The 27784-nt window shown below is 46.4% G+C and overlaps 1 protein-coding gene across 1 annotated transcript in view; it reads left to right on the top strand.

Moving 5' to 3' along the window:
* The window catches only part of LOC146857451 (protein argonaute-3), a 1089759-nt gene that overhangs the window by 164501 nt on the left and 897474 nt on the right, over positions 1-27784 (top strand). The window contains exon 2 of the mRNA XM_085647972.1: positions 13749-13920. Within this exon, the coding sequence (XP_085504098.1) occupies positions 13749-13920 (172 nt within the window). The remainder of the gene's footprint in view (positions 1-13748; positions 13921-27784) is intronic.

Below are 27784 nucleotides of genomic sequence, written 5' to 3'. Positions count from 1 at the left end.
TTCTGCTCTAGCACTTTCCTTCTTGATCCAGTACTTTGCTTGTTGCTTTTTACTGCATTCATCTGGGTTTTACTGTTTCTTAGCAGGTTACTTCTGCATCTGGTGTCTGGTCGTCTTTCGTCTGTTGTCAACCAGCACAACCTGCCTCCCTGTTGTGGCTACCCAGCATATCTTGCCTGGTTTATTTTTAAATCCTCATCTTTCTCTGATACGTTTGTGAGACATCCCCAAGGCATTTGGCGTTCATTATTGGTACTAACAATTATACAGAAAGTGGTCTGTACTCCTTATTGGGATTTCCATGACTGTTAGAGCATTTTTCTAAGACTCCACGATTTACTTTCTTTGCACCACCCAAAAATTGGAACCTTACTTTTATGTTTTACTATTATCGGATCTTGTGACACAAGCAGGATTAATGTGGTAATTCATTAGAAATATCACAAATGTAATGACTGCTTAATGCTGAACAATCTTGCCATTCATTCATGACGAATGAGAAGGAGTGGCTAGAGAAGCTAGGGTTCTGGCAGTTTGGATTCTGGTAATGCTCTCTAACCGTGCCTGCTAAGTCTGTCCTCATTATGGCAGTGAGATTGCTATGTGGGCTTTCTAAATCAGACTCAAGACCTAACAGGGTGAAACCCTGATTATAGTGTGCACTGTTCCTATAGAACAACCTGTTCAAATGATAAACATACTTATTTTCTTAATACAAAAACAAACTAGACCAACATTTTCTCTTTTCTAGAAGATGTTATTAATCAATAAATCATAGTACATTTCTATACATTTGCATCCTTCTATGCGGTCAAATATCAAAAGTTGCATTAAGAGAGTGAATCCTTGATTTCTTACGTCAGAGAAAACCTACTCGGTGCATAGCTGTCACGAAGCCCAATGCATTTCGGGACTCACCGGTCCCTTCCTCAGGGGAAATATTCTGTGAACAAAGTAATTTCGAATGTATATGTTACATACAGTCCAAAAAGTATAAGAATGGGTGTAAAAGGAGAGTCCCATGTTCACGAAAAAAGGAGAAAAAGTGGAAGAAAGTGGAGCGGTGCTTAGTGTGAAATTATATGGTGGCGCCATATTATAATGTGACCCTTGTGTCAGTCATGTAAACAAGTATAAAGTGACTAGAGGGATAGTGCTCACAAACTGATTGGTGGTAGTAATCATGACTGTGCACAGTGCAAGATGGTGGTCAGAGTTAATGTATGTTGTTCATACCTGTGTAATATTTCTATGCCATATGTCATTAGGATGCCGGAAAAATCACAGAAGTGGGAATCCTGTAAAGTAGATGATTGTATGAACTGGTGTGTCCCTTGTATAAGCCTAAATCAAAATATTCAATGTTACCCGACCTGTAAAAATAAACGCTAGCCAGAACGCCAACAACAAAATTACTAAACTTGCTTTCGCGCACGAAACAAAATTTTTTAAGATAAAACCGTGGTATGTGGATGTTTACAAACTCACCGGAGACGATGATGCTGCTCTCGTGAATAGGGGCGAAGCTGTAAACTCAACTGAACAGTATTCCGCTGAATACATGCTGAATATAATCTAGACAACATAAAAGAACGGATTTCACGTAAAGCCAAAGTAGGAAATACGCGTATTGGCTTAAAAAGAAATTGAGGCGTCAGAGGACGCGTGTTACCGTATGCCGAGTTAAAGCATGAGAAAAGGATCTCTGGCCCAAAATAGATGGTTCGAAATACGAAAGTGTACCGGTCGCGTTTAAACGGTTACGTCCTCTATACCATAGAGATAGAAATAGGACTGCGTGTCCCCTCACGTGTGAATAGCGATTTGTGGGAATTGGACTCTAGATACTCTCTAAATAATACTCGTGATTGCATGCCTACTGTAGATGTGAAAAATGGCAAATCTGATTAAGCTGTCGACATGCTCTGTTTCCCAATACAAAGTAGGGAAGAAGAACTCGACGATCAGTGATTACTAGAAACTGAGAGCTGAAACGTTACCATGGGTGTCATGGATTAAAAGAAATGACTTTTGTGTGCTAAATCGAAATAGAAAGGATGGACATAGTCCAATGCTATATAGCATAAAGGGCATGAATGATAATAAAATGTTACAGTAGAAAAGATGATGTGTAAGAATCTGGGCAAAATTGTAAAAGACTGTGGAACTAAGTGGACTAAAAATGATGACTAGATTACCCACTAAATTGATGTTTATACCATATTTTTCTGCCAGAAACGGGATGAGTAAGTATATTCCCAATAGTTATATTATTGCAGTGTGTGCAGTTAAAGCATTTGTTGGTTCCTTTAAAGGTTTTTGTGTAGTTATGGGTTTCTCCGGTGTTTTTATCAATTCTTGAAGGTTCCTTCCTCGGGTGTAGGCAAATGTTGGTTTTTCATTAAAGATCCCATTGAAGTCTGGTTCATTTTGAAGGAGCTCCCATCTCTTGTTAATGATAATCTTTATTTGAGTAGAACAAGTGAAGTATTTAGATACAAAAGTGTGTGACATTTGATGACTTCTTGTGGTTTTAAGAAATAAAGATGTACGTTTGTTTTGAGCTAATCGACATAAACTCTTCTGTAAGATTTCTGAAGGGTAACCTCTTTGTTCAAACCGTTGTTTGTACTGATCAAATTTGATTGCGGCAGTTACTGGTTCTGAACATATCCGTTTTTATTAGAAGAAATTGTGAATACGGTAAATTAAGAATAAGGCTTCTGGGATGAAAACTAGTATAATGTAAAGTACTGTTTGTCAGTCGGTTTAGTGAAAATGTCAGTAGTTAATTTGCGTCCAGGATAATCCTTGATTATTAAAACATCTAGAAAGTTGACCTGTTTGGTGCTGATGGTGTAGGTGAATTGAATTCTGGGATTTCTAGTGTTGAGTTCATGGATGAGATTTTCTAACTGATTCTGTGGTTGTGTCCAAATGAGGAATATATCATCAATATACCTGCAATATTGGGCAAGTCCTTTGGTCCAGTTATCATTGGTTAATATGTAATCATTTTCGAATTTTGACATGAAGATATTAGCGTATGCTGGGGCACCCGAAAAGCCCATTGATGTACCAGCAAGTTGGCCAAAAAAGTTGTCCTGCCATTGAAAGTAACTATTATGGAAACAGAAAAACAAAAGTTTAAGTAAAAAGACACTGTCATTTTCTGGTAACTCCATTTTGAGTAACGCCCATTCTGTTGCTTCAATGCCTTCTGAGTGTGCTATGGATGTATAGAGCTCTGTGACATCAATAATACAGAGTATCCAGTTTTCTTGAAAAAAAGGTTCAATAGTTTGCAATTTCTTTAAAAAATCTGTGGTATCTTTTGTTTACGTGCACCAGCTAAATCAGCCCATGTTTTTAGTATAGAGTGTCCTTGCACTAACTTCTGTTAAAGTGAGGATTCAAATGAAAGTACCGTGCCTGTTCTGCCCTCTAGGTCTAATACAATTTATGGATGATTTCTTGTAAAGTCTGGGTGCTGTAGCCTACCCAGTATGATTTACCCTAGTAGGCAGGCTTACTATGGTAGCTGAGCCATCTTCGTGCTCTGTCCACAGCTTTTGAAGAAACATCTGTTTGCTGTCTCCTTTTCTTAAGGACAATAGCTGTCAATTCAGAAGGGCTATAATCTGTCTAGTTTCTTGCTCCTTACTGTTTTTGTCTTTGCTTTTCTTCTTTCAGGGTAATGTTATACTGTTCTGGCACCGAGGCCGATTCCTAGCACTATGATATTTTTGGGTGGTATTGCATTTAGTAGGTGAGGTAAATATCTCACACCTTTTCATTAGTGATCAATGTGAGTGTTCAACTGAAAGCAGTTTATTGAATTCTTAACTTGGGCGCCTATCTTTAGCTTTACACATGTTTTCTTCCTTCCAAAGTCTAGGGGTTTTGTTTTACTTCCTAGCAGTAGTGATTAAGCCAGCTAAGACTTTAGGTGTAAATTTCTTTGAAGACTAATATTTTGAAATGGCGCATTTTAGGCAGTACTGTACAAGAGTGTGCATGGTTAATTTTATTTTGTAACAATTCTCCGCTTTGTACTTGTGTAGTGTTGAAGTTGAAGGGAGGGAGAGTTAAGGTACAAGGTGGACTAGGCCTCATGTCATGCGTATATAAACAAAACAAGTCCACTTTTTACTGTCCTATCGATGGGATAGTACGTTTTATTAGCGGAAACGATTTATTTTCATACAATAAACCTCACCGACCAAAATGTCCCATGGTGGCATGTGTCATTATCGGGTTCTTCCCGCCACGCTGCAGGACGGGGCGTGCTACGACTGACGAAGACGTGGGAGCACTTTGTTTGGTGATGTCTATGAGGGGATGGGAGTGGAAGGGTCAGAAAAAATAAGTGTTGTTAAAAAGTACCTGGCTGGTTGGAAGATAATAATTATTAAGTCCTTCAGCTAGTATTACTAAAACCAGGGTAGTGGAGATTTACACTATGATGGGTGTTATTGTCTCCAGGTCAACATGTTTCAAGCCTAACCCCATAAGCCTTTCATTAGGACCAGAGGTATTAATCCCAATTACCACTCCTAGTAGGACTTGATTGGACTAGTTGAAAAAATCACTGCATTGGTGAAATGCTAAATCCATGCATACTAGGTACGTAGATTTAGTTAAGATCTACTAGGTGCATAGATTTAGTTAAGATCTACAAGGTATGCTGATTCTGTTTAGACCTGTAACAATAGGACATCATTAATATGAGACATGTTAAATACATTTCTTATGACTAAACGCATCACCATATGGTGGAGTGACATATTTTTCTCACACATGCACGACTAATCAAATCAATTTATAATCGTAACTGTGATGTACTGCTCTCAAAAACAGTACAAAACAGATAACATAAATCGCACACTCTATGTACAAGTCTCTTCGGAGTAATTGCTGAGATAGTGATCATTTGTTACAACTTCAAAATGACTGCCAGTCAAATAGATAATGGTAGAGATGCACCACTTAAATAATTGTTCATTTGTTCATGCCCCATGAGCACTTCACGGAAGGAAGGGGTGCTTGTAGTCAAACACTGTAAAGAGAAAAAGGTCCGGGACAGAAAGCATATTTAAGTATTCAGATCACTACTGGTATCGAGCGTTAAATGCTTAGTTGCCTGAATTGTCTTAATTTTCATTCTCTCGGCTATGCCGTACTTGCGTCCTCAAAGCGATGCTCTTGCTTGGCATAGTCTGCCTTCACGCGGCTACAGAGAGAGACTACTGAGTTGCTGGCTTCCTGGTATAGCGCATACACGTTCTCCCAAGAGTTTGGAATACTGGGCCACTAACCTGAAAAACGGCCGCCCGTCAGCGAAACGTTGGTCTGCGTGCTCCCACTCGCGTACTTCCGTAATCTTTAGAGCTAGACAGCCAACCTGTTAAGATGGCCGCCAATAGACATGACTGTTCCTATATTTCATCATTTGATTTAGTGGTGGTTCGAGCCTACTGTTCAGATCGATAAAAAAAAGCTAATGTCATTGATTAATGATTGTCTACCAAAGGGGTGTACACGTATCAATTTATATGATCTTATTTGGTTACATTTGGAAAAAACCTTATCAGAGTGATAAAAAACGTTATCCTGATCTATGAAAAACCTAATAGTTGGCAATATTCTTAGTCATTGTATTTTGTTGGTCTTATAGAATGAGATGATTAATGATCGTTTATACATGGGGTGGTCACGGATCAATTTGTTAGATCTTAGTTAGTTACCTTATAAAATAACTTTTTCAGGGCGATAAAAGACATAATACGATTGTAGGGAAGGCTGGATAGATAGCAATATCTCTAGTCATTGTATTCCATAGATTTTATGGGGGTTTTAGCCATATGGTCGGACTGTTTGATGACTGATGGAATTGGCCTTCTTTAATTTGTGACAATAAAACTGATTCTGATAAGTACACTACAATTACCTAGGTATCTGGTGATCTCAGACCTGTTCATTGAAGAATGTAATTTCTCGTAAACCTATATCTTCATTTGCGTATTAGGTTGTTACCCTGCAAATCCTGGTTTCTACTAAATATTGGGGTTTCATGTGTGATGGCTCCATGGTATGTCATCATTTAGTACTTTGTTGTGTATTGCCAAATGTTTTATTGTCCCTCACCACCAGGCTACGTATGGCGGCGAGGGATTGTACAATAAAAAAAAAAAACATCCGACCGCCTATTCTAAATAAAGGTGGACAGTTAGATGGCTTATCTCTGATGTTTGTCGGAGGAAGCGCTATGCCGATGGAGTCAAATTTACTCATCAGCACAAACCTGATGGTCTGCCGACCCGATTTTGAGGCGGGCAGACTAAGAGTTTGGCAACGAGGGTACTCTGTTGCCATTTTGACAGAGTGCCCTCTCCGCCAAATGCTAAATGAGCAGCTTGTGTGGTATTCTTTCATGGAAGACTACAGTGCAGAAAATAACCTTTGCTTTTTTTAACGAAACCTCCCAAAAACATTTCCATTTAATTGTACAACTATTTTTAAGAATTCATAACCTGTGCAAATTTCAATATGTTTGTACACAATACACTACATTGGATATAATGTAGCTAAAATGGGGCTCAAAGAATGCATAAGTCTTCACTCTTGTTTCACTAAAGACACTTCAACAAACTTTGACTGTCGAGTAACGTTGTGAGATGAGGAACACCTCAGATATACTTTTATTAGTTTTGGGAATGAAAATACTTCAAAGCTGCATAATGTTGAGAATATATTTAAAAATAAAGGTTTTCTTATGTTCTGTTCATAGCATATTTTAGGATGCTACCAGTGTTACTATCTACATTATATTTAGACGGAGGCGTGGCCTGAGGCGTCAAGATGGCGGTCGCACTCTAAGAGTGCTCCTGGACCCCTCCGTCATCCGCCTCTAATCCAACGTTCATCGGCCTCAATCTGGAGTGGGCGGCGGCAGCAAGCGTTCTGGCATCCTCCTAAAGCGTGTGGGGGGATCCGGCTGCCGATTCGGGCAGTGGCGGCGTAAACGGAGGCTCAGTGCGCCGCCCCCCAGCGCTCCATTGCACGCCCCTGTGGCCTCCTGGGGCTCACAGCCCGTTGCGACCTACCGGAAGCTCACTGAGAGCTGCGGCGTTTGGGGGGTCCGTGTGACGCCCGTTGTTCCTGGCCCAGTTGGGCCTGAAATCCCGCGTTGGGGGCTGGCCGTGTGGCGCCAAGGTGCCTACGGTGGGGTCCCGGCTGAGTGGAGACTACAGCTGGGGTGCTGGGGGCCCCGGGTGGCATCACGGACCCTGACTGCGAGCGGGGACGGCTGTCGGTCGGGCAGCAGCGGGAGGGGTGAATACCGCCCCCCCCACTCCACTTCCATTTCTGGCGCTGTGTGGGCCTCTCTGACATCTGTGGAGGCCAATTGACAGATCTGACTGCTTTGAGCCGCACTAACGCTGTCCGGTGGCGGTATTTCGCGCTCCTGACGGTTGGGGCGGGGGCTGGCTGCAGTGCCTGGTCCCCCCCCCCCATCATCATCTTGCCTTTTCCTCTTCGCTTGATACAGACTGGGGCGAGGTTCTCTTCTCCTGGATGTGAAGTGCCTGGTTCTCTGTGGTTTGGCCGTTGGCCGGCGGAGCAGTTGGGGCTTGGGACCATCCGCAAATGGGATCGGCCACCTCTTCGGGTGGCGGAGGGTGCCCTCTGCCCATGGACCCTGGAAGGAAGGTTCGTCCCACGGCCAGCCGCTTGTGTGGAACCCCACGACCTCGGTGGCGCGGCGTACCCCCCCGACCATGGGGAGGGATAAGGGGCCCAGGCCCGCGCCGGCCCCTACTCAGACTAAAATGGACAGGTTCACCACCTCCGAGCCGGAGCCGTCTCGGGGGGCCACGGGGGGGATCATCATCATCACCACCCCCTTCCCCAGACATAGACCTGGACACCATCCTTCAGGCTATCAGGGCCTCCCAGGCATCGGTGGAGGGGAAAATTGGAAAAATCAAGGTGAATGTATCCTTCCTTCGGCAGGACCTTCGCAACGCCACCGCACGGCTGTCCGAAGCCGAGTCCCGCATATCCACAGCCGAGGACGATATTGCACAACTCAAGGAGCAGGTGGCCCACCTTCGCTCTCACACCAAGGAGCTCCACAGACGGGCTGAGGACGCGGAAATCGGGCGCGTCGTAACAATCTCCGCTTGGTGGGGTTTTCCGAAGGGGCGGAGGCAGGGCATGCTGCCACCTTTGTTGAAAACTGGTTCTAGACGTGGATGCCGGGAGAGACCCTCTCAACTTGGTTTGTAGTGGAAAGGGCGCACAGGTCCCTGGCACCTAGACCCCCCCGGCGCCGCACCCCGTCCTATCATCCTCAAAGTTCTCAACTTCAAGGATAGGGACGCCATCTTGCTGGAGGCTTGGGCGGCTGGGCCCCTCAAGTTTGAGAACCACGTCATCATGATATTCCTGGATTACACCAGGGAGGTCCAGGACCTTCGGCGCTCTTATATGGACGTCAAGAAAAAGTTGCGTACCCTGGGCCTGCAATACCAACTTCAGTTCCCGGCGCGCCTTCGACTCATTTTCCAAGGAAAGACGCATTTCTTTGACTTCCCTCAGGCGGCTTGGACATGGCTGACTGAAGAACGCCCTCTCCGCCAACAACGTGCCCCCCCCACCCCCCCCCCCCCCGGAATGCGGGGAGTCGTGGCCCGCAGGACAAAGATCGCCGGACCGCCAGCGACGCGGTCACGAAGGGGGCGCCAGCCACGATCATCGGGGCTCTGGTCTGCGAGAGCGGCGGCACCGGACCCCAGAGACTCCTCCAGCCGGTCGGGCTCTCCGCCCTGCAGCAGGCATCGCTCCCCAGTGCCCTCCATGTGCAGGTCTCTACTGATGGCCCAGGCAGACTCAGACCTTTCCCGTACGCCTACTCTTTAATGGCACCACAGTCCAAACGTAGTGTATCCCCACCGGGAGAGGGGAGTTGCAGTCGTTAGACTCTGGATTTGTCCCTATGGGTGTCTACAAAGTTAACGCTGGTGTACTGTTTATCCGTTCTGCAGGAGGGGTCCTCCACGCAACTAATACAAACGTTTTAGTTTGGTTTTGTTCCAGGGGGGCTGACAGATGCTTCCGTTCCCGAAGTATAGGGTGGGGGTGGGTTCGGTTGGGGGGGGGGGGGTTCTTTGTTGTTGTGGGGAGTCAGCAATGTGCGTTCCCACGGTTTGGTATTGATTTATGTTGTTTTGCTGCACCATCGCTCACTGCACACCTGGACTCCCTGGCATATGCGTCTTCTGCACAGGGTCCTTCCCACCAGCGCGCTCTTATGTCTGCTCTCAGCCTCGCCCTTGCCACTGGCTCTCCAAGGCCCAATAAGCCTTTGTTACGATCATCACCCTCCATGAGTGATATACCCTTCCCGAAAGCAGCCCTTCATATCCTATCCTGGCACGTAAATGGCCTGTTAGATCGTCATAAGCGAACGGCGGTATTACGTTAAGCTCAGCGCCTTAACATAGACGCGCTTTTGCTTCAAGAGACTCATCTCATGGGTAATGATTGCCCCTTTCTGAAGCGTTATGGTTACGACATGGTGTGGCACTCGGGCTTCGCTCGAGGTTTGTGAGGCGTGGCCATAATTTTGAAGCGAACCTTTCCCTTTGTGCTGACACAAGTTATTCAGGACCCGCAAGGCACGTTTGTGATTGTTTGCGGCACTCACGAGGGCACCCCTCTTAATCTTATATCCTTGTATTCACCCCTCTCGATGCTTGCCGCAACTCTAAAACAATCCTCCAACCTGATACCCACCCTCCCCCTGGGGTCCACCGTCATTGGGGGGGGGGAGGGGTTTAAAGCGGTCTCCTCTCCGCTTGTCGATACGACCAGGACCCCGTCTGCATCCAGGATAGCCCAGGCTAGACAACTCACATGCTGGGCTGAAACCCTTGGCCTCTGTGACGCATGGCGGATCTGGCATCCACGCGCTAAGCAGTTCACGCACACCTCCGCTGCCCATCACACGCAAACGCGCATAGACTCCATCTTTTTCCCGTCTACGGATTGCTCCAAGATTCAAGATGTCTGCATACTTCCGAGAGGTATTTCTGACTACTCCCCGCTGCTCCTCCATACAGGGACTCCTCCCCCTCACTCCCGTCCCATGTGGCGGTTGAATGCCTTGTTTCTTCAGGATAGGGAATTCCAAAAGGCGGTGGGAGTGGAGCTAAAGGGCTACTTCGTCACTAACGCAGGTTCGGTTTCATGCCCGGGTACTCTGTGGGAGGCGGTTAAGGCCACTATTCGGGGCTTCGCCAAGGGTCGTGTCCAGCGGCAGCGCCAGGCCCAATTGTTCCAGATCACTTCAATGGAGGCACTGGCCCTGCGCCTTGAGGGCTGCCCCTCCACGGAAGGTGACGCGAATCTGGAGCGGCGCCTCGCGAGTATTCGAAATCAGGCACCTCTCGCTGGAAGCAGCCAAGCTCCTGTGGAGGTCTTCCGTAGCCAGGGTCTATGGCTGGGGTGACAAAAACGGCACGATCCTATACAGGTTGGCCACATACCCCAGAGCGAACCGTATTATCCCAGAGATATTGGATCAAGGGGGATCGATGCAGCAGTCCCCGGTGGCTATGGCTGGTGCGTTCGCCGCCTTCTACCGCCAACTCTACGCTAAAAGGATTCCGACTTTGACCCTCCGTGAGCTCTTGGGCCAGACGGGTGCCCGCCTCCCTCTGCTAGACTCTAACGCCCAAGCTGACCTAGACCGCCCTATCTCACAGGACGAGATCAGCAAAGCCATCATGTCCACATCGTCGGGCAAGACCCCTGGCCCGGACGGTCTCCCCCAGTAATATTATGCAATGTTCCGTGAGGTCCTTGTGCCCCGCCTCGCCGATCTGTATGCCGAGGCCCTGGAGAGAGGTTCCTTCCCACCGAAACAGATATGGCCACTATCGTGGTCCTCCCAAAGTCCCACCCACCATCTCCACACTGTAAGGAATACCGTACCATCTCACTTATTAACACGGACGTCAAAGCGTACGCGGCGATTCTCGCCCACCGGCTGAAGCCCTACCTTCCCACGTTGGTCCACCCGGACCAGTGCGGTTTCATTCAAGAGGCACCTGACACTGCATCCCACGGCTGCACTTGGCCCTGGCTCACCGACGCGTCCTTTCTCCTTATTTGCCACTCCTTCTTATTGATTTCGAGAAGGCGTTTGATTCAGTAGACTGGACATACTTGGAAGACGTGTTGGAGGCGATGGGTCTCGGCCCACGCTTCCGTCAGTTAGTTGGGTTGCTGTATGCCCGGCCTCAGGCGCGCATCCTGATCAATGGTGTTCTCTCTGACGCCTTTCCCATCCAGCGGGGTACGAGACAGGGATGCCCCCTCTCGTCCCTTCTCTTCGCCTTGGTGATGAAACCCCTAGCGGCCCTGATTCGGTCCGAGAGTCTTGTTCGGGGGTGGGAGTGGATAAGATTGCCCTCTATGCAGACGATGTCTTGCTCTTCTTAACCGATCCCGCGCAGTCGGGTCCCCACTGTCTTCAGATTCTGCATTCCTTTGGGCAAACTTCTGGCCTCCACATGAATGCCAACAAGTCGATCCTTGTCCCGCTCCATCTCTCCAGAGAATGCTTCTACTGGCAGTCTAGGATACCGCTCAGACGCCAGTCCTTTAAATATCTCGGGATATGGGTCACGCTCCTCCCGGAACTGGTATGGTCTCTTAACATCACCCCGCTTGTGAAGAAGGCTAGGGCAGATCTCCGCAAGTGGCGGACACTGCCGTTGAACCCTCTGGGGAGGGTTGCTTTGTTTAAAATGCTGATTCTCCCCAGATTTCTCTATGTCCTTCAAAATACCCCCTTTTGCTTTCCACAGGTATGGTTTCGGGAGATTGACACCATGGCTACGAAATTTCTGTGGGGGGGAGGGAGGGCTCGGATGGCGTTGCGTACCTGCCAGATTCCAACATTCGATGGAGGCATGGGGATGACGCATCTATACCTCTACTATCTGGCGACTCGGCTGTTGTGTATTCATGACTGGTTCAATGGGGGGTGGTCTGACCCTGCCTATAGGCTTGAGCTGAGTGATCTTGGCCTGCCCCAAATCCAGTCCTTCATGTACAGAGAATCCCTCCCGTCCTCCTTGCCTGATGTCACAGGCTCAGTGTTCTTGGCCTGGCGGGCTGCTTTACGGCATACTAAATGGACGTGCAAACTCACTCATCACATGCCTTTATGTACCTGGCTCCGGGAGGTCAGTGGACTGCAGGGGTTCCGTCAGTGGGATCTCATCGGGATCTCCCAGCTTGGTGATGTGTGGGCGAACGGCCATGCGCGCTCCTTCAAGGACCTCCAATCAGAGTACTCCCTCCATCCATCCCAATTTTATAAATACTTACAATTGCGGCATGCCCTCCACGTACATCTGCCCGAGGACAGTAGGATCCCTGAGTATAGTCCCCCTGAAGCACAGACCATGTTGGGCAACCTGGGGAGGGGGGGTATTTCCCGTATTTACAAGACGCCAGTTAACAACTCCCGACCTCGCTCGACCGACTTAGGGACCAATGGGTGGAGTGGGTGGGTCCCCTGGACGAGGTGGACTGACGGGACGTTCTCTTGTCGCCCAGGACAGTCACTGCATCCGCCTAACTCCGCCTGATTCAATTATACTACATACACACTGTCTATCTCACCCCACAGCGCCTGTATCGAGCCGGCCTGTCCCCATCCGCCACATCCACGCGATGCGGCCAAGACCCGGACGATTTCTTCCACATGGTATGGGCATGCCCCCGACTGGCGCAGTTCTGTGGTGAGATTGAATCTGAGCTGTCTGAGGTCCTGGGGTGGGAGGTTCCGCACGATCCACGCCACTCCATCTTAGGGATTACGGACTGACTTGACGGGTCCAGGAACGAGAAACTATTCTATAATACAGCCATGGTCGTGGCAAAACGGGACATAGCCGCCTCATGGAAGCGTCCTACACCTCCAAGTTTTGAGGGATGGAGGAGGGGGGCTGGATTGGTGTGTGGCACAAGAGAAACCCATGTACAAGGCACGGGAGTGTCCTAAGAAATACCGGAGGGTGTGGGGCAAATGGCTGGGTGCTGTGGAGTAGCTTGTTCCATCCACGCATTATACTGTATTCCCTGCAGGAGGGAGGGGCCTGATTGCAATGCATGTCTTCTTCCGGATATACTGTGTCAACACCGGTATTACGCAATGTCAGAGCATTGGTGATTGTATTCTCTTTAAACAATAAAAAATGTGTTTATCAAAAAAAAAATTATATTTAGGCGTGTCCCTGAGGAGAGGACTCAGAGTGTGGAAGGTGAAGAAGGAAGGAAGATTTGCTTTTATCCAATGTGTTAAAGCCTGATCTTCTGGCCTTTTCATGCCATCTTGACCAAAGAAAGAATTTGTGCCTCTCGGCATGGCTTAGCTAGAAAATTAGTTTGTTACGAGCTGGTGGCTCAAAAAAAGTTGTGTGATTCAGTGACTTAAAGGTAGTCCCTTCTACTCTTGGTCGCTAAACATTGCTTGATAATTAAAGTGGGAATGTACAGCATTTATCCAATTTGTGTGCTTGGTAAAGTTAGCTGCCGAAACTGGTCCATCTATCTTGTTGATGCAAGACCACAAATACATGATCTTATTTCGGTCTTGTATGTCTATACATAAGGGGCAGCATCCTGAGCAACCAGTTTAAACCAATGTGTTTTCTTTCCCTTTTCAGGACCCACTGGGGCACAGCCCTTGTTCCTGGTGCCCAGGCGGCCTGGCTATGGAACCATGGGGAAGGCCATCAAACTACTGGCCAACTGCTTCCAAGTTGAAATTCCAAAGATTGATGTCTACCTCTATGAGGTCGATATTAAACCAGACAAGTGCCCTCGGAGAGTTAACAGGTAAGCCATGAAAAGCATATTTCACTACGTTTTGAATTGTAGCTACAATTTAAGAGCAAAGGATCTGAAACTAGTAATTCTTATTTCAAGTGTCGTTTTGCCTCATTGTATTAAGGAACTCTGCGCAAATCACTATGATTGGTAAAATACAAATACATTAATTGAACTATTGTAATTGCAAGTGCTGTTTTGTTACAATTTTACAGCTGATTAACTTCATAGTCTTGACCAAGCAAGATCTATTAGCTCTCTCACTCTGATATCAAAGTCAAAGTATTCTTTTACTCTCAAGTATGAAATGTTTGTTTAGAAAACCAACTGATATTGCTCTTCTCTTCTTATTTAAAAACACACCCAACCTTCCTTCTGAGTCGTCTTTTGTGCTATGCATTCAACGCACAAACTGACTTGTGCTGTGCCTCAACATAAAAGCCCTGAATTAATATATGAGCAGCATATGCATATTTCATTATGAACAGCACATTAGCTATAGTATTGTCATTAAAGCACAAGAGACCCCCAACACAAATTGAACATTTTTAGTGGGGGTGGGCTATGTCTTTAGAACATATACAAATCATTTTTTAAAAAAAAACTGCTTCACTGCACAGTATTGCACTTGATCAAAACTAATCCGTGTTGCTTCCACACTCCAAAGAAATACAGGGCCTCTGCTTGGGAAGCTATTTCTGTATGGCTTTCTCCTTTTTTTTTTTAACTCTTTATTGACATTAAGGAAAAATAAAATAACAAAAAGCTACGGTCCTTCCCCTTTTGAAGAAACCCAATCTGGATCCCTCAAATTGGTCCAATTACAGACCCATTTCTCTGCTCCCTATCCTATCTAGAATCATGGGGAAATATGTCTGTAATCATCTCTCTGCTTTTGTGAAGTCCCAAAGTTTTCTACGTGACTCCCAGTCAGGATTTAGAGTTTGTCACTGTACCCAGTCCACACTCCTTGGGGGTCAGGAGCATCTTAGCCAGCTCCTGGATGAGGGCCAGACGGCAGTGCTGATCTTACTTGATCCCATGACACACTTATACTGCAATTGACGCAATGGGGCTCCAGGGAACAGCCCTTGCCTGGATGTCTTCTTTTCTGAAGGGACCGTAAATTCCAGGTCTCCTTTGGCAGCATCTTCTCTATATGTTGTGCCTTAAGCTTCGGCGATCCCTCAATGATCGGCTTTAGGCTCAGCACTAGTCAACATCTATGTTCGCCCCCTGGCTGACCTGGTGGAATGCTGTGGTTTTGCGTTATTCTCCTACGTGGATGATACCCAAATTATCTTCTCTATGTTTTCTGCCCAGGACCACAATGCTATGTCCTTTAATTCCTGTGTGCCTCAAGTAGTCTCCTGGATAAATACCAACTCATTAAAACTGAACAGAGATAAACCTAAGGTGCCAGTGCTTGGAAAGAACCTGTTTCTTTGGGGTCCTCAGCACTGTCAAGATTCTTTGGGCGATATGCCTGTCCCTGCCCTCAAAGTCAAGAACCTTGGCTTTGTAGTGGAGTGTAAGCTCTTTATGAAGCCTCAGGTGGCAAAGGTATCTGCGAACTGTTTCGTGACACTGAAATGGATACAAAAATGTATTCGGATCCTCCCAGTATCTGCCCACAGAGCTGTCACACAGGCACTTATTCTGTCCCAACTAGATTATGGTAACATCTTCTATCTTGGGATTGACAAAGCCTCCATGAGATGTCTGGAGGGGGAGCAGAATGCGACCGCTAGGCTTATTTATAGACTGCTAAAATATGCACCAGCTACATCTCTCCTCCACGAGCTTCACTTGCTGAGGGTGAAGAAACACAACCAGTTCAAGGCTTTATGCTGTGTCTACAAGGCAAGGGCAAAGGCTGCCCCTCACCATATCACTTGCTTGCTAAAGCTCCGTTAGCTGGCTCGCTTTCTGCGTTCCCTGTGCACTGTTCCGTGGATCAAATTGACCCGTATGGGAGGCCACTCTTTTGTGTTCTTCGGCCCTAAGCTCTGAATACTTTACCGGAACATCTAAGATTCTGTACTTCACTGACCACCTTTCACAGACAACTAAAGACTTGGCTGTTCTGAACTAGCTGGGCCTGGAGAAGCTAATCTGTTGCTAAAAGAGCATCCGAAAAACCCTGAGTGGGTAGCTGTCGCGCTATATATGCATAACATAACTTAACATTTTAATGCTATAGAGCCATACATGCAAACAGCCACAAATTGGCACTTTTGTATTGAGAGATCAATATGTTTTTTTATAATCGTTTTATATTTTATTCTACATCAAGTACTGGCCACTCACCTGGTCCCCCTCTTACGCCTCTTCTCGGTCCAAGTCGTCTTCAGTCCCTTTCCACGGGCCCCATATCTTCTCAAGCATATGTGGACACCGTTTAGCCTAGTAAACCATATCCTTCGCGCTCATTTACCAGTCTATGTTTGAGGTCCAGCCAGCCACTGTGGGAATAGTTACCCCTCCCAAGTGACGGACTATATCCCTCATGGCCACCATTAAAGCCATGTTACAAAACAGGAGTTTGTATCTGTCCATCGTCTGCCCCCTCCCTAAATGTCCACAGTAACCAATTGTGGAGTGAGGGGTTGAGAGCAATCCAGAACTAAGGAGATCCTGCTTTTCACCATCTCCCAGTAACGTGGAGTTTATAGCATTCCCACAGAGTGTGGAACAAATTCCCTTTTTGGCCCTATTCCTTAAGGTAACGGTTTCTATCTAACCTCCCCATCTTGTAGTGACAGGTCCTCGTGTAGTAGGCTCTATAGATTAGTTTCAGCTGCACTAGCTGAAATCCCACCTGGACAGCTACCTTGTGGGGGTACCTGCATGCCATCCCCCAAGCGTCATCCTCCAGTCTCCCCAAGGCATACTCCCTTTTACATCGTAGGCCATCTAGTGGAGTAAAACAGTTCTTAAGTAGGGAGGCATATATTTGTGAAACTGCATGTTTGTGTAGGGGGGTCTACTAGTACTCTACACTCTAGAGGCATTTCCTCCTTAACATCCCGGGGCAGGTCCCCCTATCCCCGCAGGATGGGCTTTACCTGTTGATATTAAAGATAACGTCTTCCAGACAGTTCAAATTTTGCTTGGAGTTTGGAGAACAGGATCATCTTCCCCCTCCTTCCAGACGTTTTCCTCTTTTGAAATAAATTCCCAGCTGGTCCCACTTCCTGTGTCCCTCCACAATCTTCAGGCATGCTAGCAATGGTGATTCCTAAAGGGGGGGTCTCCAGTGTCACTTGACCCATCCAACCCGGTGGTTTAGGCGCTTACCGCCATATACTAACTGCCTTCGCAATAGGGTTTGACAGTAAATTCCACTTGTCTACCCCATACCGCCAACAGGGGTAATTATTCTGGTCCATTGCCCTCCTGTTTGCGTATCTTGATGGTTCCTGCTGTGTTGTAAATTCAGTTTAATTACCTACAGCTGGGTCACCACGTAACACAATTTCAGATTTGGAAGGGCCACTGCTCGGTCCATTGGCTTCTGCATCAATGTGGAGAGGGCAATCCGTGGCAGATATCCATCCCATATCAGCAGTCTGGTTGTCGCATTTACATCCCTGAAATACTTGTGCTGGACTCTGAATGGAGCATTCCCATTTATTAGGCAGAGTCCTCCATGTCAGGGGGGAAAGCAATGGATTTGTTCAAGTAGATTTAGATCCCGGCATATTCTCTGAATATCTTGAGGATGCACAGAATATGGGGGATAGAACCTCCGGGTCTCCCAAATACAGTAGAATATCATCCGCATAGAGCAAAATCATGCCTTTCCAGTGTAGGCCTCTGTTCAAGCCTTGTCGTAGGACGTCACCTCAGATCCAGGGCACCAAGGACTCCATTGTAATATCGAACAGGAGCAGTGATAGTGGGCACCCTTATCTGGTGCCCCTGCCATGCGTAAATGCCCATGATCATGCCCTTTTCTGTGGACAGAGCCAAAGGCTCCCAATATAGCAGTCCAACCCATTTTAGAAACACTGGTCCGAAGCTCATTTTCTGCAGAACTTCCATCAAGTATGGCCACTCCACTGAGTCCAATGTCTTTTTAGCATCTAGTGATAGCAGCACCACAGGTTCAGCAATCCAGTCTCTTTAGGCCAGGCAACCGAAGAGGCATTGTAAATTGTGTCTGGTTACTCTATACTGCATAAAGCCTGAGTGATTGTGAGCTACAATAGTGTCTATCACCCTCATAAGTCTGATCGCCAGTACCTTGGCCAAGAATTTGGTTTCTGTGTTCAGTAGGAAGATTGACCTATATGAGACACAGTCTTCCCTTGGCTTCCCTTCCTTGTGAATGGGGAATGTGTCGGCCTGCCTCAGATCCTTGGGCAAGATCCCATCCGTCAATGCTTCCCCACACATCCCTTTCATGGGGCCACTTTTTGGGATTTCACTCCCTTAAAGAACTCCAGCGAGAACCCGTTAGCTCCCAGGCTCTTTCGGCTCCTGAGTTGTTACCGCCTCGGAGATTTTTTCCTCTGTTATCTTCACCTCTAGAGCCCTTCTCGCCTCCTCCCCCAATCGGGAAACAGCAAGGTCCCAAATAAAATTTGCCATGCCAGTCAAGTTGCCACCCAGTTTCGAACTGTAAATCCCACTTAGGTCGATGGCAAGGGCTTGTGCAATTTCACCCGGAGTCTCAACGTTGGACCCCCCCGGGATGGACACCCTGTGTATCCATTTGGGGCCCTCCTGCTTTCTGGGAGATCAGGCCAGCGGCGTGCCGTCTTTGTTTCCCAATTCATATACCCTACCCTGCTTGTTTAGAATGAGCTGTCTCGCCTCCTGTTCAGGCAGACTCCTGTACTCCTCCCTCAATGCCTCGAGTCCAAGTGCACGTTCCTTCATAGGGTGACATACGTATTAAGCCTTCTTCGTCAGGGCTTATATTCTAATTTCCTGCTTGCTTTTTCACTTTCCTACTTTTTTCTTGTGATTTTAGCTATCAGGCCCCCCTCAATACCATCCTGAAAGCCTCCCAGACTGTTGCTCTAGAGCTCACCCTCCCTATGTTCTCCTCAAAATATTGTTCCACAGATTGCCTTATCAAACCCTGCATAGTCCTATCTGTCATTTCCCAGGGGTCCAATCTTGACACCACCCTCCCCCCCTCCCCCCCCCCCCCCGCCCACCCCTCCCCCACCTCGTGGGTCTGGGCATTCCCTTATGGAGTGTCATTGCCACTGGTGCATGGTCAGAGATCCCCTTCGGCAGACATTCCTTGTTCCCAAAGGCTCCCACCAGATGGGGCGGTACCAGCAAATAGTCCAACCTGGACATCGACTGCATGAAGTTCGAAACATAAACGTAGTGTCTTCTCTGAAGACTTTTTGCCCTCCATAGATTGACCATCCCGTTTTCATCCAAAAAGTGAACCAAATGTGTATCTGCTGTTTGGGTGATCCTGGAACCAGTCAGTTGGTTCATGTCTCCCCTTAGAGTCAAATTAAGGTCCCCTCCCATCAGCAACAGTGCCTCAGGTGTGTTTGTTATCCATTTGTCCAGCTTTGTCTGCTCCTCCCCCCCTGCAGTCCCGGGGTTGAAAGTAGCAGGAGGGCCCGGCCAAACCTATGACATTCCAAATGCCATTTACAGCTGCATAGCAGTCTTGAGGTTCCACCATGATGCTGGTAACCTGCAGAGGCGAAGTGTTCCGCACCAGGACACCCATGGGGTATATATTCCCACTCCCTCCATCCAGTGGCCTGGGCCCATGGGCGAGTGCTATTTGCAGGATATTGTCCCTGCCATGGAAGTTTAATAGCTAGGCCGCAATCGCCTTTGGCGATGTGCTGGTCTCCGGAGGGCAGTCAGGGACTCTGCGCACTTTGTCTACTGTGAGCTACTTGGACGTTTTCTCTTCCACCAAGGATAATCACTCTCAAGAAACCGCTCCATGCAGGGACCCTCTGCTTTCTCCGGGACTCCAACAATTCACATGTTGCTACTGTGGGTGCACCCCTCTGTATCGTTAAGTTTGCTCTACAGGGCTGCTTCAGCCTTGACCAGCACCCTGACACGGTTTTCACCATCTGTTAATGCTGGTTTCAGATGGCCTAGCGTGGATTCTGTCTGTGTCACCCTCTCCACCAGTTTTGGCCACGTGTTGATCTTTTGCTTCAGAGCGGATTTCGTTTCTCATATTGCTGCCAATATTGTTGGCCTGTGTTCGCCCAGGTTCAACTCCACACTGCCTCCAGTGTGGCCTTTGTTTCCTCCTCTGCAAAGCCTAGAATCCTCTGTCCGCAGTATTATCGCTGCTTTCGACCTCACCAGCTTGAGGCACCCCACCCACCCCCTCTCTGGGCCACCAGCGATTGCTCCAAGAACCTCTTGGGGCTATACAGGGTTTATAGGGGCTGCCACACCCAGGTGCACCGCCTTGCCCTTTCTGCACCATCATTATATGCTGTTGCCGCACCCAGTGGCATAAGCATCCTACACCTCCCGGGCTCCAAGTCTTCTTCCCCGATTCAGCTCCTGGGAATCTCTGGTGTCCTCCTCTGTCTAGTGGGGAGGAAGGGTGTAAAGAGGGGGGGTCCTGTCTCCCAACTCCAGCAACTGCAGAATAGGCATTGGGTCGTTTTTTTTAGCAACCACCACTGCTTCCTAGACCACTGTCTCCTTGCCCAGTATTTGATTACCCATACATTTAAAATGATGCATGTTTACTCGAATGCCTGCATGGTGTGTAGGCAGCTAGATCTATCTTGTCTTTAAGATTAGAAAAGTCTGCATTTAGTCCAGTTGAATCTTAGCCCAGACAAAGCACCAAGTTAAACTAGTATTTGTATGGCTTGTAGTCCCAGTCCCAGCGGGTTGCTAAGGTACATCAGGAGATTGTTGGCATAAAGGGACACTTTTTCGTCCATGGCAGTTGATCAGCCATTTATCCCACCCTAGTATCCGTGCTAAGGCGAATAATAAAGGTGATAGCAGACATCCGCAACTGGCCCCTCACCTAATAAAAACGGGTCCAATAAGGCTTCCCTCGCTCTTACTCATGCTTTGTGATCACTGTGTAGCAAGTGAACATACTACATAAAGATCTGGCCGTATGAGTGAGGAATAGAACTAGGTAGTCTCACGTGAGGTTATTAAGTTTATAAGTAGTGATGGTAGTGGGTTCTGTAATTTTTTAACCATAGATAGCACGTTTAACACTTGCAATATGTAGACCTAGGTGGCATAAAACCACTTTGGTCCTGATGGACCAAGACTCTGATCTCATTGAGGAGACGGTTTGCTAGGACTTTTGCAGTATATTGCCTCAGTATTAATAAGGGAAATTGACCTGTGTGAAGCAGTCTGCTTTCAGAATAATCACAATGACTTCCTTGCTTAGATCCTTTAGGAAGCCATCTGTCTCCTCCACATTTGTGCACAGTGTGTGTAGAGGCTGGGCAGAGAGCTCGCTAGACATTTTTTAAGAATTATTTTGGGAACCTGTGCGGTCCAGGGTCCTTGTCTGACGACAGTTGTGAAATACTTTCAGACGTTTCTTCAGCTGCCAGAGTGTTTTCTAATAGAGTTCTCTTCCTTTGTGTGAGGTGGTGCAACTGAAGTGGGGGTCAAATGTGTTTTAGGCAGAGGTCTTCAAACTAGGGACGCCATGAGGGTGCCTGAATTGGTGTTGAGGGTGCCAGGTTCTCGCCAACAAAAGCTTTTAATATGAACATGGGAAGCACAGACAAAACAGCACAGTGATTTGATTGAAAGAAAAGAGGGGGTGTAATGGGCAAACGGTAATACTTGTCAGTCATGTCCAGACTTGGAGTAGGGAGCCTCCAAAGAATCCCCTTTTTTCTGATGTAGGATCAAACTGTTGAAACTTTTACTGTGACAAGTGTGCCAAACAGTATGTTGACAATCATGTTTTAGCTGCATGTTTAAAGGAATAATTGAACATAGAAGCAATGTTCAAATTTTTACATACCTCAAGGCTGTCTTATGTCCCCGTTTCTGATGAAGCTTCAGCCTGTCCTTGTGTTTTAGAAAAACAGTGCATTGCATTGCATTTTGGGACTTGCAGTTTCGTATTTGACACTGTAGTGTTGGGCTAATACAAATACCAAAGTGCTTTTCACTAAAAAGCTAGGACTGCCTAGATGTGAAACACTGACTTGGGACTAATTGCCAGCAAGGTATGATAATGTGACGAAATAAAAGGCAAAAGTGAACATCAATTTTTGTCAAAATTTCATTGATGCCATCTTAAGTCCCTTACACATTTTGGTTCCTTTTATTACACTTTTTTTTTTCCAGTTTCATAGATCAGGTTTACCTTAAGTAAGATAAGATAGCGTCAGTAAAATTTTCACTTGAAATGTTTGGCTTGCTTGGCTTTACCACTCATATCATTTATTTACTGTGTGAAACTGAAAAGCACTTCTGCATATCAACTTTGTCTAAATTTGTTAGAAAAAATGCGCTGAAAGTCCATAAAAATCTTTAACTGGTCTTCAGTATTTAACATACTAGAATAATTGTGAGAAACTACTTATTTTGGGGGACCGCTTTGAAATCATTGTCCATCAGGAGGGGCAAGGGGGTCACAGCATTTGAAGACCATGTGTCTAGGGTCTCATATGAGATGGTGTCAGAGGATCAAGCAAAAGCTCGATGGTAACCGTCAAATTCATAAGCTACTTTCTCTGGGCAGGTTTTAAGGTCACCATAATCTTTTCGAAGCTGGCTAGTACATCATCATCTTCATCTCCAGTAATTTGGCAGCTCTGTTGCCCATTCTTTTGCTCTGGTCTTATTACTTGTTTGGGATATAAGACCTACATTTTTGGATTAATCTAATCAGGCTTGTTGGTATTACATTCTCACCCATGTTACCTACAGGAGCTTTTCCTCTGAGCCGTCTTCCCAACATTTATTTTCCCACTCCTGCACTTTGTTTCTAGGTTGACACTTTTTTAGTTCTCTCACACTTTAATCGCAGTACCATATTAATAATGCTGCCCCTCACAACCGCCTTTTATGCTTCCCAGATGGCAATGGGAGAGTATTCTGTTCCCAAGTAAATTGGAAATATCGTGTGGTTTCATCCTGACTTTGTATGGAAAGTGGGAGTTGTTGTCTTATCGAGATTGCCTTGCTGGATCCATATCTACAGAAGCATTTGCAGGCATTGCCAAGGAGGTATGTTTTTTTGTAACATGAGTGAGTGTGCAAGCCTCATACTGCTTTGCTGTTGTGAGGACGGCCCTTTTCAGCTTTTTTTCAGCAGCCCGTTGACATTCTATGTGAGGCATTTGACATTCTATGTGAGGCATTTGAAGGCTTTAGGAAGACTATCCAGAGGCTCTCAAACCATTTTGTGTACATATGGATAGGGATGGATGAGAGGCATGTGTTTGTGTGTTTACACATCTAGTGCCAAAGCCAAGTTAAACAATCAACAACTGTAAACTGCCTTCACCTCTGCCCATACTCATTACTGTGAAGCACCTGTGGTGTAACTTTAAACGGCCAAGCCATATTCTAGTAAGGATTAAGGTTCTCTATATTGATGAAGGTGTTCTTGGAGGTTTTCTAGGAATTCTAAAGTATGACCATTCTTTACCAAATTGAGGACCCACCTGTCCTCCATGATACTTCTCCAATATTCTGTGCACAAGAACATCTTTCCACGTACTTAACGAGGGGATGTTAATTTGTGTTCAGGGTTATCAGCACCACCTTCCAGTGTCCTGTTATCTGGTCTGCGTGGTGCTTATTCTTAGAATGGTCAAGTTTAAGTTATTTTTATTGTTTAAGTTAGTTAAAACCATAACAATTTACAGATTAAAACTACAGTTCATTACACAGTTAATAAATGTCATAAAATGGGTAAAAAAAAAGCTTACAGCTGGTCATTACTTTGTAACCTATGAAAATACATCTTAGAGCGAGTTATTAAATTAAAGCTTACTGCATATGTATGTGAGATTAGTAGACCCTAAAATAATACATCACGAAGTAACACCCACCGACTTTGCACATTCCTGTTTCTAAACATGCAAAAACATATGAATTCACCCTGTGACTGAGCATGGTAAATTGCATTCATAATTTAGGAGCTGGTAAAAGTCAGTCTTGCCATTGGATGTTAGGCAAACAGGAAGGCCTAGACCAAGTTCGAGTTTAGGGAGATTAAACAATTGTTTAACATTGTGGGCTTCCTTTTTTAGGTCTCACCTGAGCCAGCGCATGTGCTGCGAGACATCTAGTAAGTAGGTTTTTCAAAGTGCTACCACACGCTTTTGCTGGCCTCAAGCTTGCGGTTACGCGTGCGTGCACGCGTGCAGCTGCCATCTGGGTTTCTGTTATGGCTCATTAAGCCTTACAGCGCGCGAATCCCTTTTACTACCCCCACCCTTCTCCCCCTCCCTCCTTGTTAACTTTCGCGTGTTTTCATGCACAGGCACAAGCAGAGGCGCCAACTGGCTTTCCTCTCGCTCGGCCAAGCACGCGTGCCTCGCTTCAATGCCTCTTCCCCACCACAGAGCGCGTCTCGCAGCTTGTATTTCCTTCTGCGCGAGGCGCGCGCCTTTCATGCCAGGCATGCATTGTCCAACTTCCCACAAACGTACATCCCCTGTGTACACGCACCCATATGTAGCCCTCACTCACAACTTTTAGATATGACACATAAATTCCCCCCCAGCCAATCCATGCAACTGGTATCCAACTAAACTCTCTACAGCGGCATTTGGCATGAAACGAGCGTCGCAAACTATGCGCATACATTCCCTCTCTTAACAGAAGAGCACACAGTCTGGCCCCCCGGGTGAAAATGTGCACTCTTCTTCTAAAATACAAGCCTACGCTCCTTCCGAACACATAACCACGCGCCCTGCATCCACACTCAGACAAAAGCACCCTGCTTCACAAGGTCGTGTTTCCCACACAAGTGCTCGTGCAGGGCCCCTCATTCCACGCAAACACACGCAATGCCGACTCCACAGAAGCATGCACTGCCCCTTGCAGTTGTAAACTCCACAACTCATAGCTGTTGCAAACTGTCCTGTCATGTGTTGTCCCATTCACTCCTCTTCCCTCCTTCACACCATCTGTTTTATGTGTACATTTGCCAGTAAGTTCCTATGGACAGCCTGCTCAGCCTATGCACAATGTTTCTTGATAAGACGCTTGTTTTTTTTTTTTTGTGTGTGTTTTTATTTTTAACAGCGTTTCATTTAGCAGAGATGCCCTTGCGACGCTGCTGCTTTGGACTTCTGTGAAACATACGCACGGTTCATTTCACAATCGTGCACAGAGGCACTGCGGCCTAAACGTCTGGTCGTAAAACACGTTGTTCTGTTAGTGTTGTTAAGTGGGCCTGGTTATAGCAGCCAGTCGGCATCAGGCGTAGAGAAAGAGCTTGGTTTTGAAATTCCACATTCTAAAGCAATAACATTCCAGTATGTACATCTTCTACGTTTAATGACCCCAGATGCGAGCATGGCTGTGCCACACGGGCAACCCTTACAGGACTCTATTAGCCAAGCTGCCTTTCTATGTACACTTCCTAGTCACAGATGGGGCCCGAGTGAAAAAATATTGTGACGTTCTCGCAGTGCCAAAAAGGATGGCATACGTGGGCAATGGGGCTGGAGAAGAGAAAACTGGAGAAGTTATTACTCTTGTGAAACACATTAGAATGCCCAAAAAGAGCACAAGCCACTCAGCAGGAAATGCTTGACAAAGCTGCAACTTTTACAAATGTACTGAATGTGAGGTAAACAACTATGAATGTTTTGGACCTCATCAATTTATGCCAAGAATATGTAGCCAATGGTAAATGTTCACTTAATGAGAATCCAGACTCAGAGCAGCATAAGTGGCTTAAATACAAAACAAACTCCACCCTTGCACCTGTATGGCATGGGCAGATTCATACCCTGTGAAAGCTTTGCACGTGATGGAAGGATGATACAATCAGAACCAGCACCTCTGTGTGCCTGTCAATGCTTCCACATCCTAGTGCGGTTGTGTGTCTGCCTGGGTCCTATATCTATCCTTGTCTATCTGAACAAGCATTGGCATAGCCAATAGGTCTCGCCTTTGGGACCTTATAAGTGTTTAGCCATGCAATAGTTGATGTTGTTGCACCAAGGATATTATGCTGCATAACTAAATACTTATAAGGTCCCAAAAGCGAGACCTAATGCCTATGGCAATGCTTGTTTTCCATAGGTACACCCCAGACCAGAGCTCTGTTCAAAGGGTTTCGGAGACCCCGAGATGCTCATTATGTTCATGGAACCGAGCGGAGTGGAAACCGCTGGGAACTGTTTTCCGACAACAGTGTGAATCGATTTGATGTTGTTAAATTAGGCGGCATCATGTTCTTCACTAAGGGCTGTTGACAGAATGTTTTTGCAGTTTAGCAGGGGATCGCCGGAATTTAGGCACCCCATTTTGGCTTCCCTGCACGTACAACTGGCTCTGTCATTGAAGTTTCTCTTTAATAGTAGCAGCTGAGACTTGCACAGCTGAAGACAGATGCAGATCAGGGGGATGAGGTCCTCGTCTTTGTCTTTGCAATGCCTACATAACGTCGAGCCGGAATGTTTCCATGCTGGTTTATTTGCTAGGACAGTTTGTTACCCATATATAAGGTCATGAGGCTGTGTTTTATGCGCTCTGGAAATGGAATTGTCGGGTATGGAGAAGGAGACTGCATGCTATAATGCTTGATTACCATCCAAGCGTGCAAGCGGGCGCTAAACTTGATTTTGTGTTAAAGGTACGATAGTAGTTTTACGGCCCTGTTGCTCCCTTTTTTGAAGGCAACATATGGCATGCCTGCTGCCCATAACTCTGTTAGACTCAGTTGTTTGATGGAGGTGTATAATTATTTGTAGTGTGCCTGTTGCCAGTCACTTTGGCGAACTGACCATAAGCATTATTTGAAGTATCTTGGGCACAGCTGATCTTATACCTGCTTTTTATCGCTGTTGCTCGTCAGGCTAGGTCTTGTTTGATGAGGACAAATTAGGGGTGGATTTGTACTGGGGATGACTTCTGAGGTACATTAAACACTTGCCTGAAAGTATTAGTCTGTATTCTATCCACTATTGCTGCATCCAGACCTCGCATCGCTATGCTAACGTAGGTGATGGTTGGTAATAACTTGGAAGCGATAACTGTTAGGAGTGGCTGAAATGAAGGCCCATCCAAGTTTATTGACAGGGCGACGAAGGTGTGGATTGGGGCCAACCCCTTCTTCTCAATATATTGCTTTTGCTTCTTAAAAGTTCCTCTTGAATCGAGGTATAACCCCTGGTATTTGTAGTTTGTTACTGATTCCAGTAGGAGATCATTTAGGAACATTTGACTGCCTGTCCCGGTTGGTTGCAGACTGACATTGTTTTAGACTTTGCCACGTTTATCTCCAGGTGGTTAGTTCTTACGTAATGAGTCAGCACAATGTTGTCTCAGTATGATAGGTGGGTGAGGCCAAGAGGTCCTACGGGCAGGGTGGCAATATTCTTGGTTCAGGGCAGGACAGAAAGATCCGCCATCAAAAGATTAAAAAGATAAGGTGCTAGAACGCACCCCTGTTTCAGACCTAGCTGTGTTGGAATCTTTCTGGGCAAACTTGTGCCGTTTCCAGTTTTTATTTGGATCCGGGTATCGGAGTACAACACGCTAATCGCTCTCAGCAGGGTGTCTATCAAACCCCACTTCTTTAGCTTATTCCACAGCAAAGCCCTGTTAACTCAGTTGAAAGCTGCTTTAAAGTCCATAAAGCCAAGGTGTAATTTTTTCTTCTGCCGCTTGCATTGATCGACCAAGACGGTAGAAGCTAATATGCCCACTCCTTTTCTGAAACCAG

Source organism: Triturus cristatus, chromosome 3_2 (genome assembly GCF_964204655.1).
Source record: "Triturus cristatus chromosome 3_2, aTriCri1.1, whole genome shotgun sequence".
Classification (NCBI taxonomy): domain Eukaryota; kingdom Metazoa; phylum Chordata; class Amphibia; order Caudata; family Salamandridae; genus Triturus; species Triturus cristatus.
This window is presented reverse-complemented; position numbering and strand designations above follow the sequence as displayed.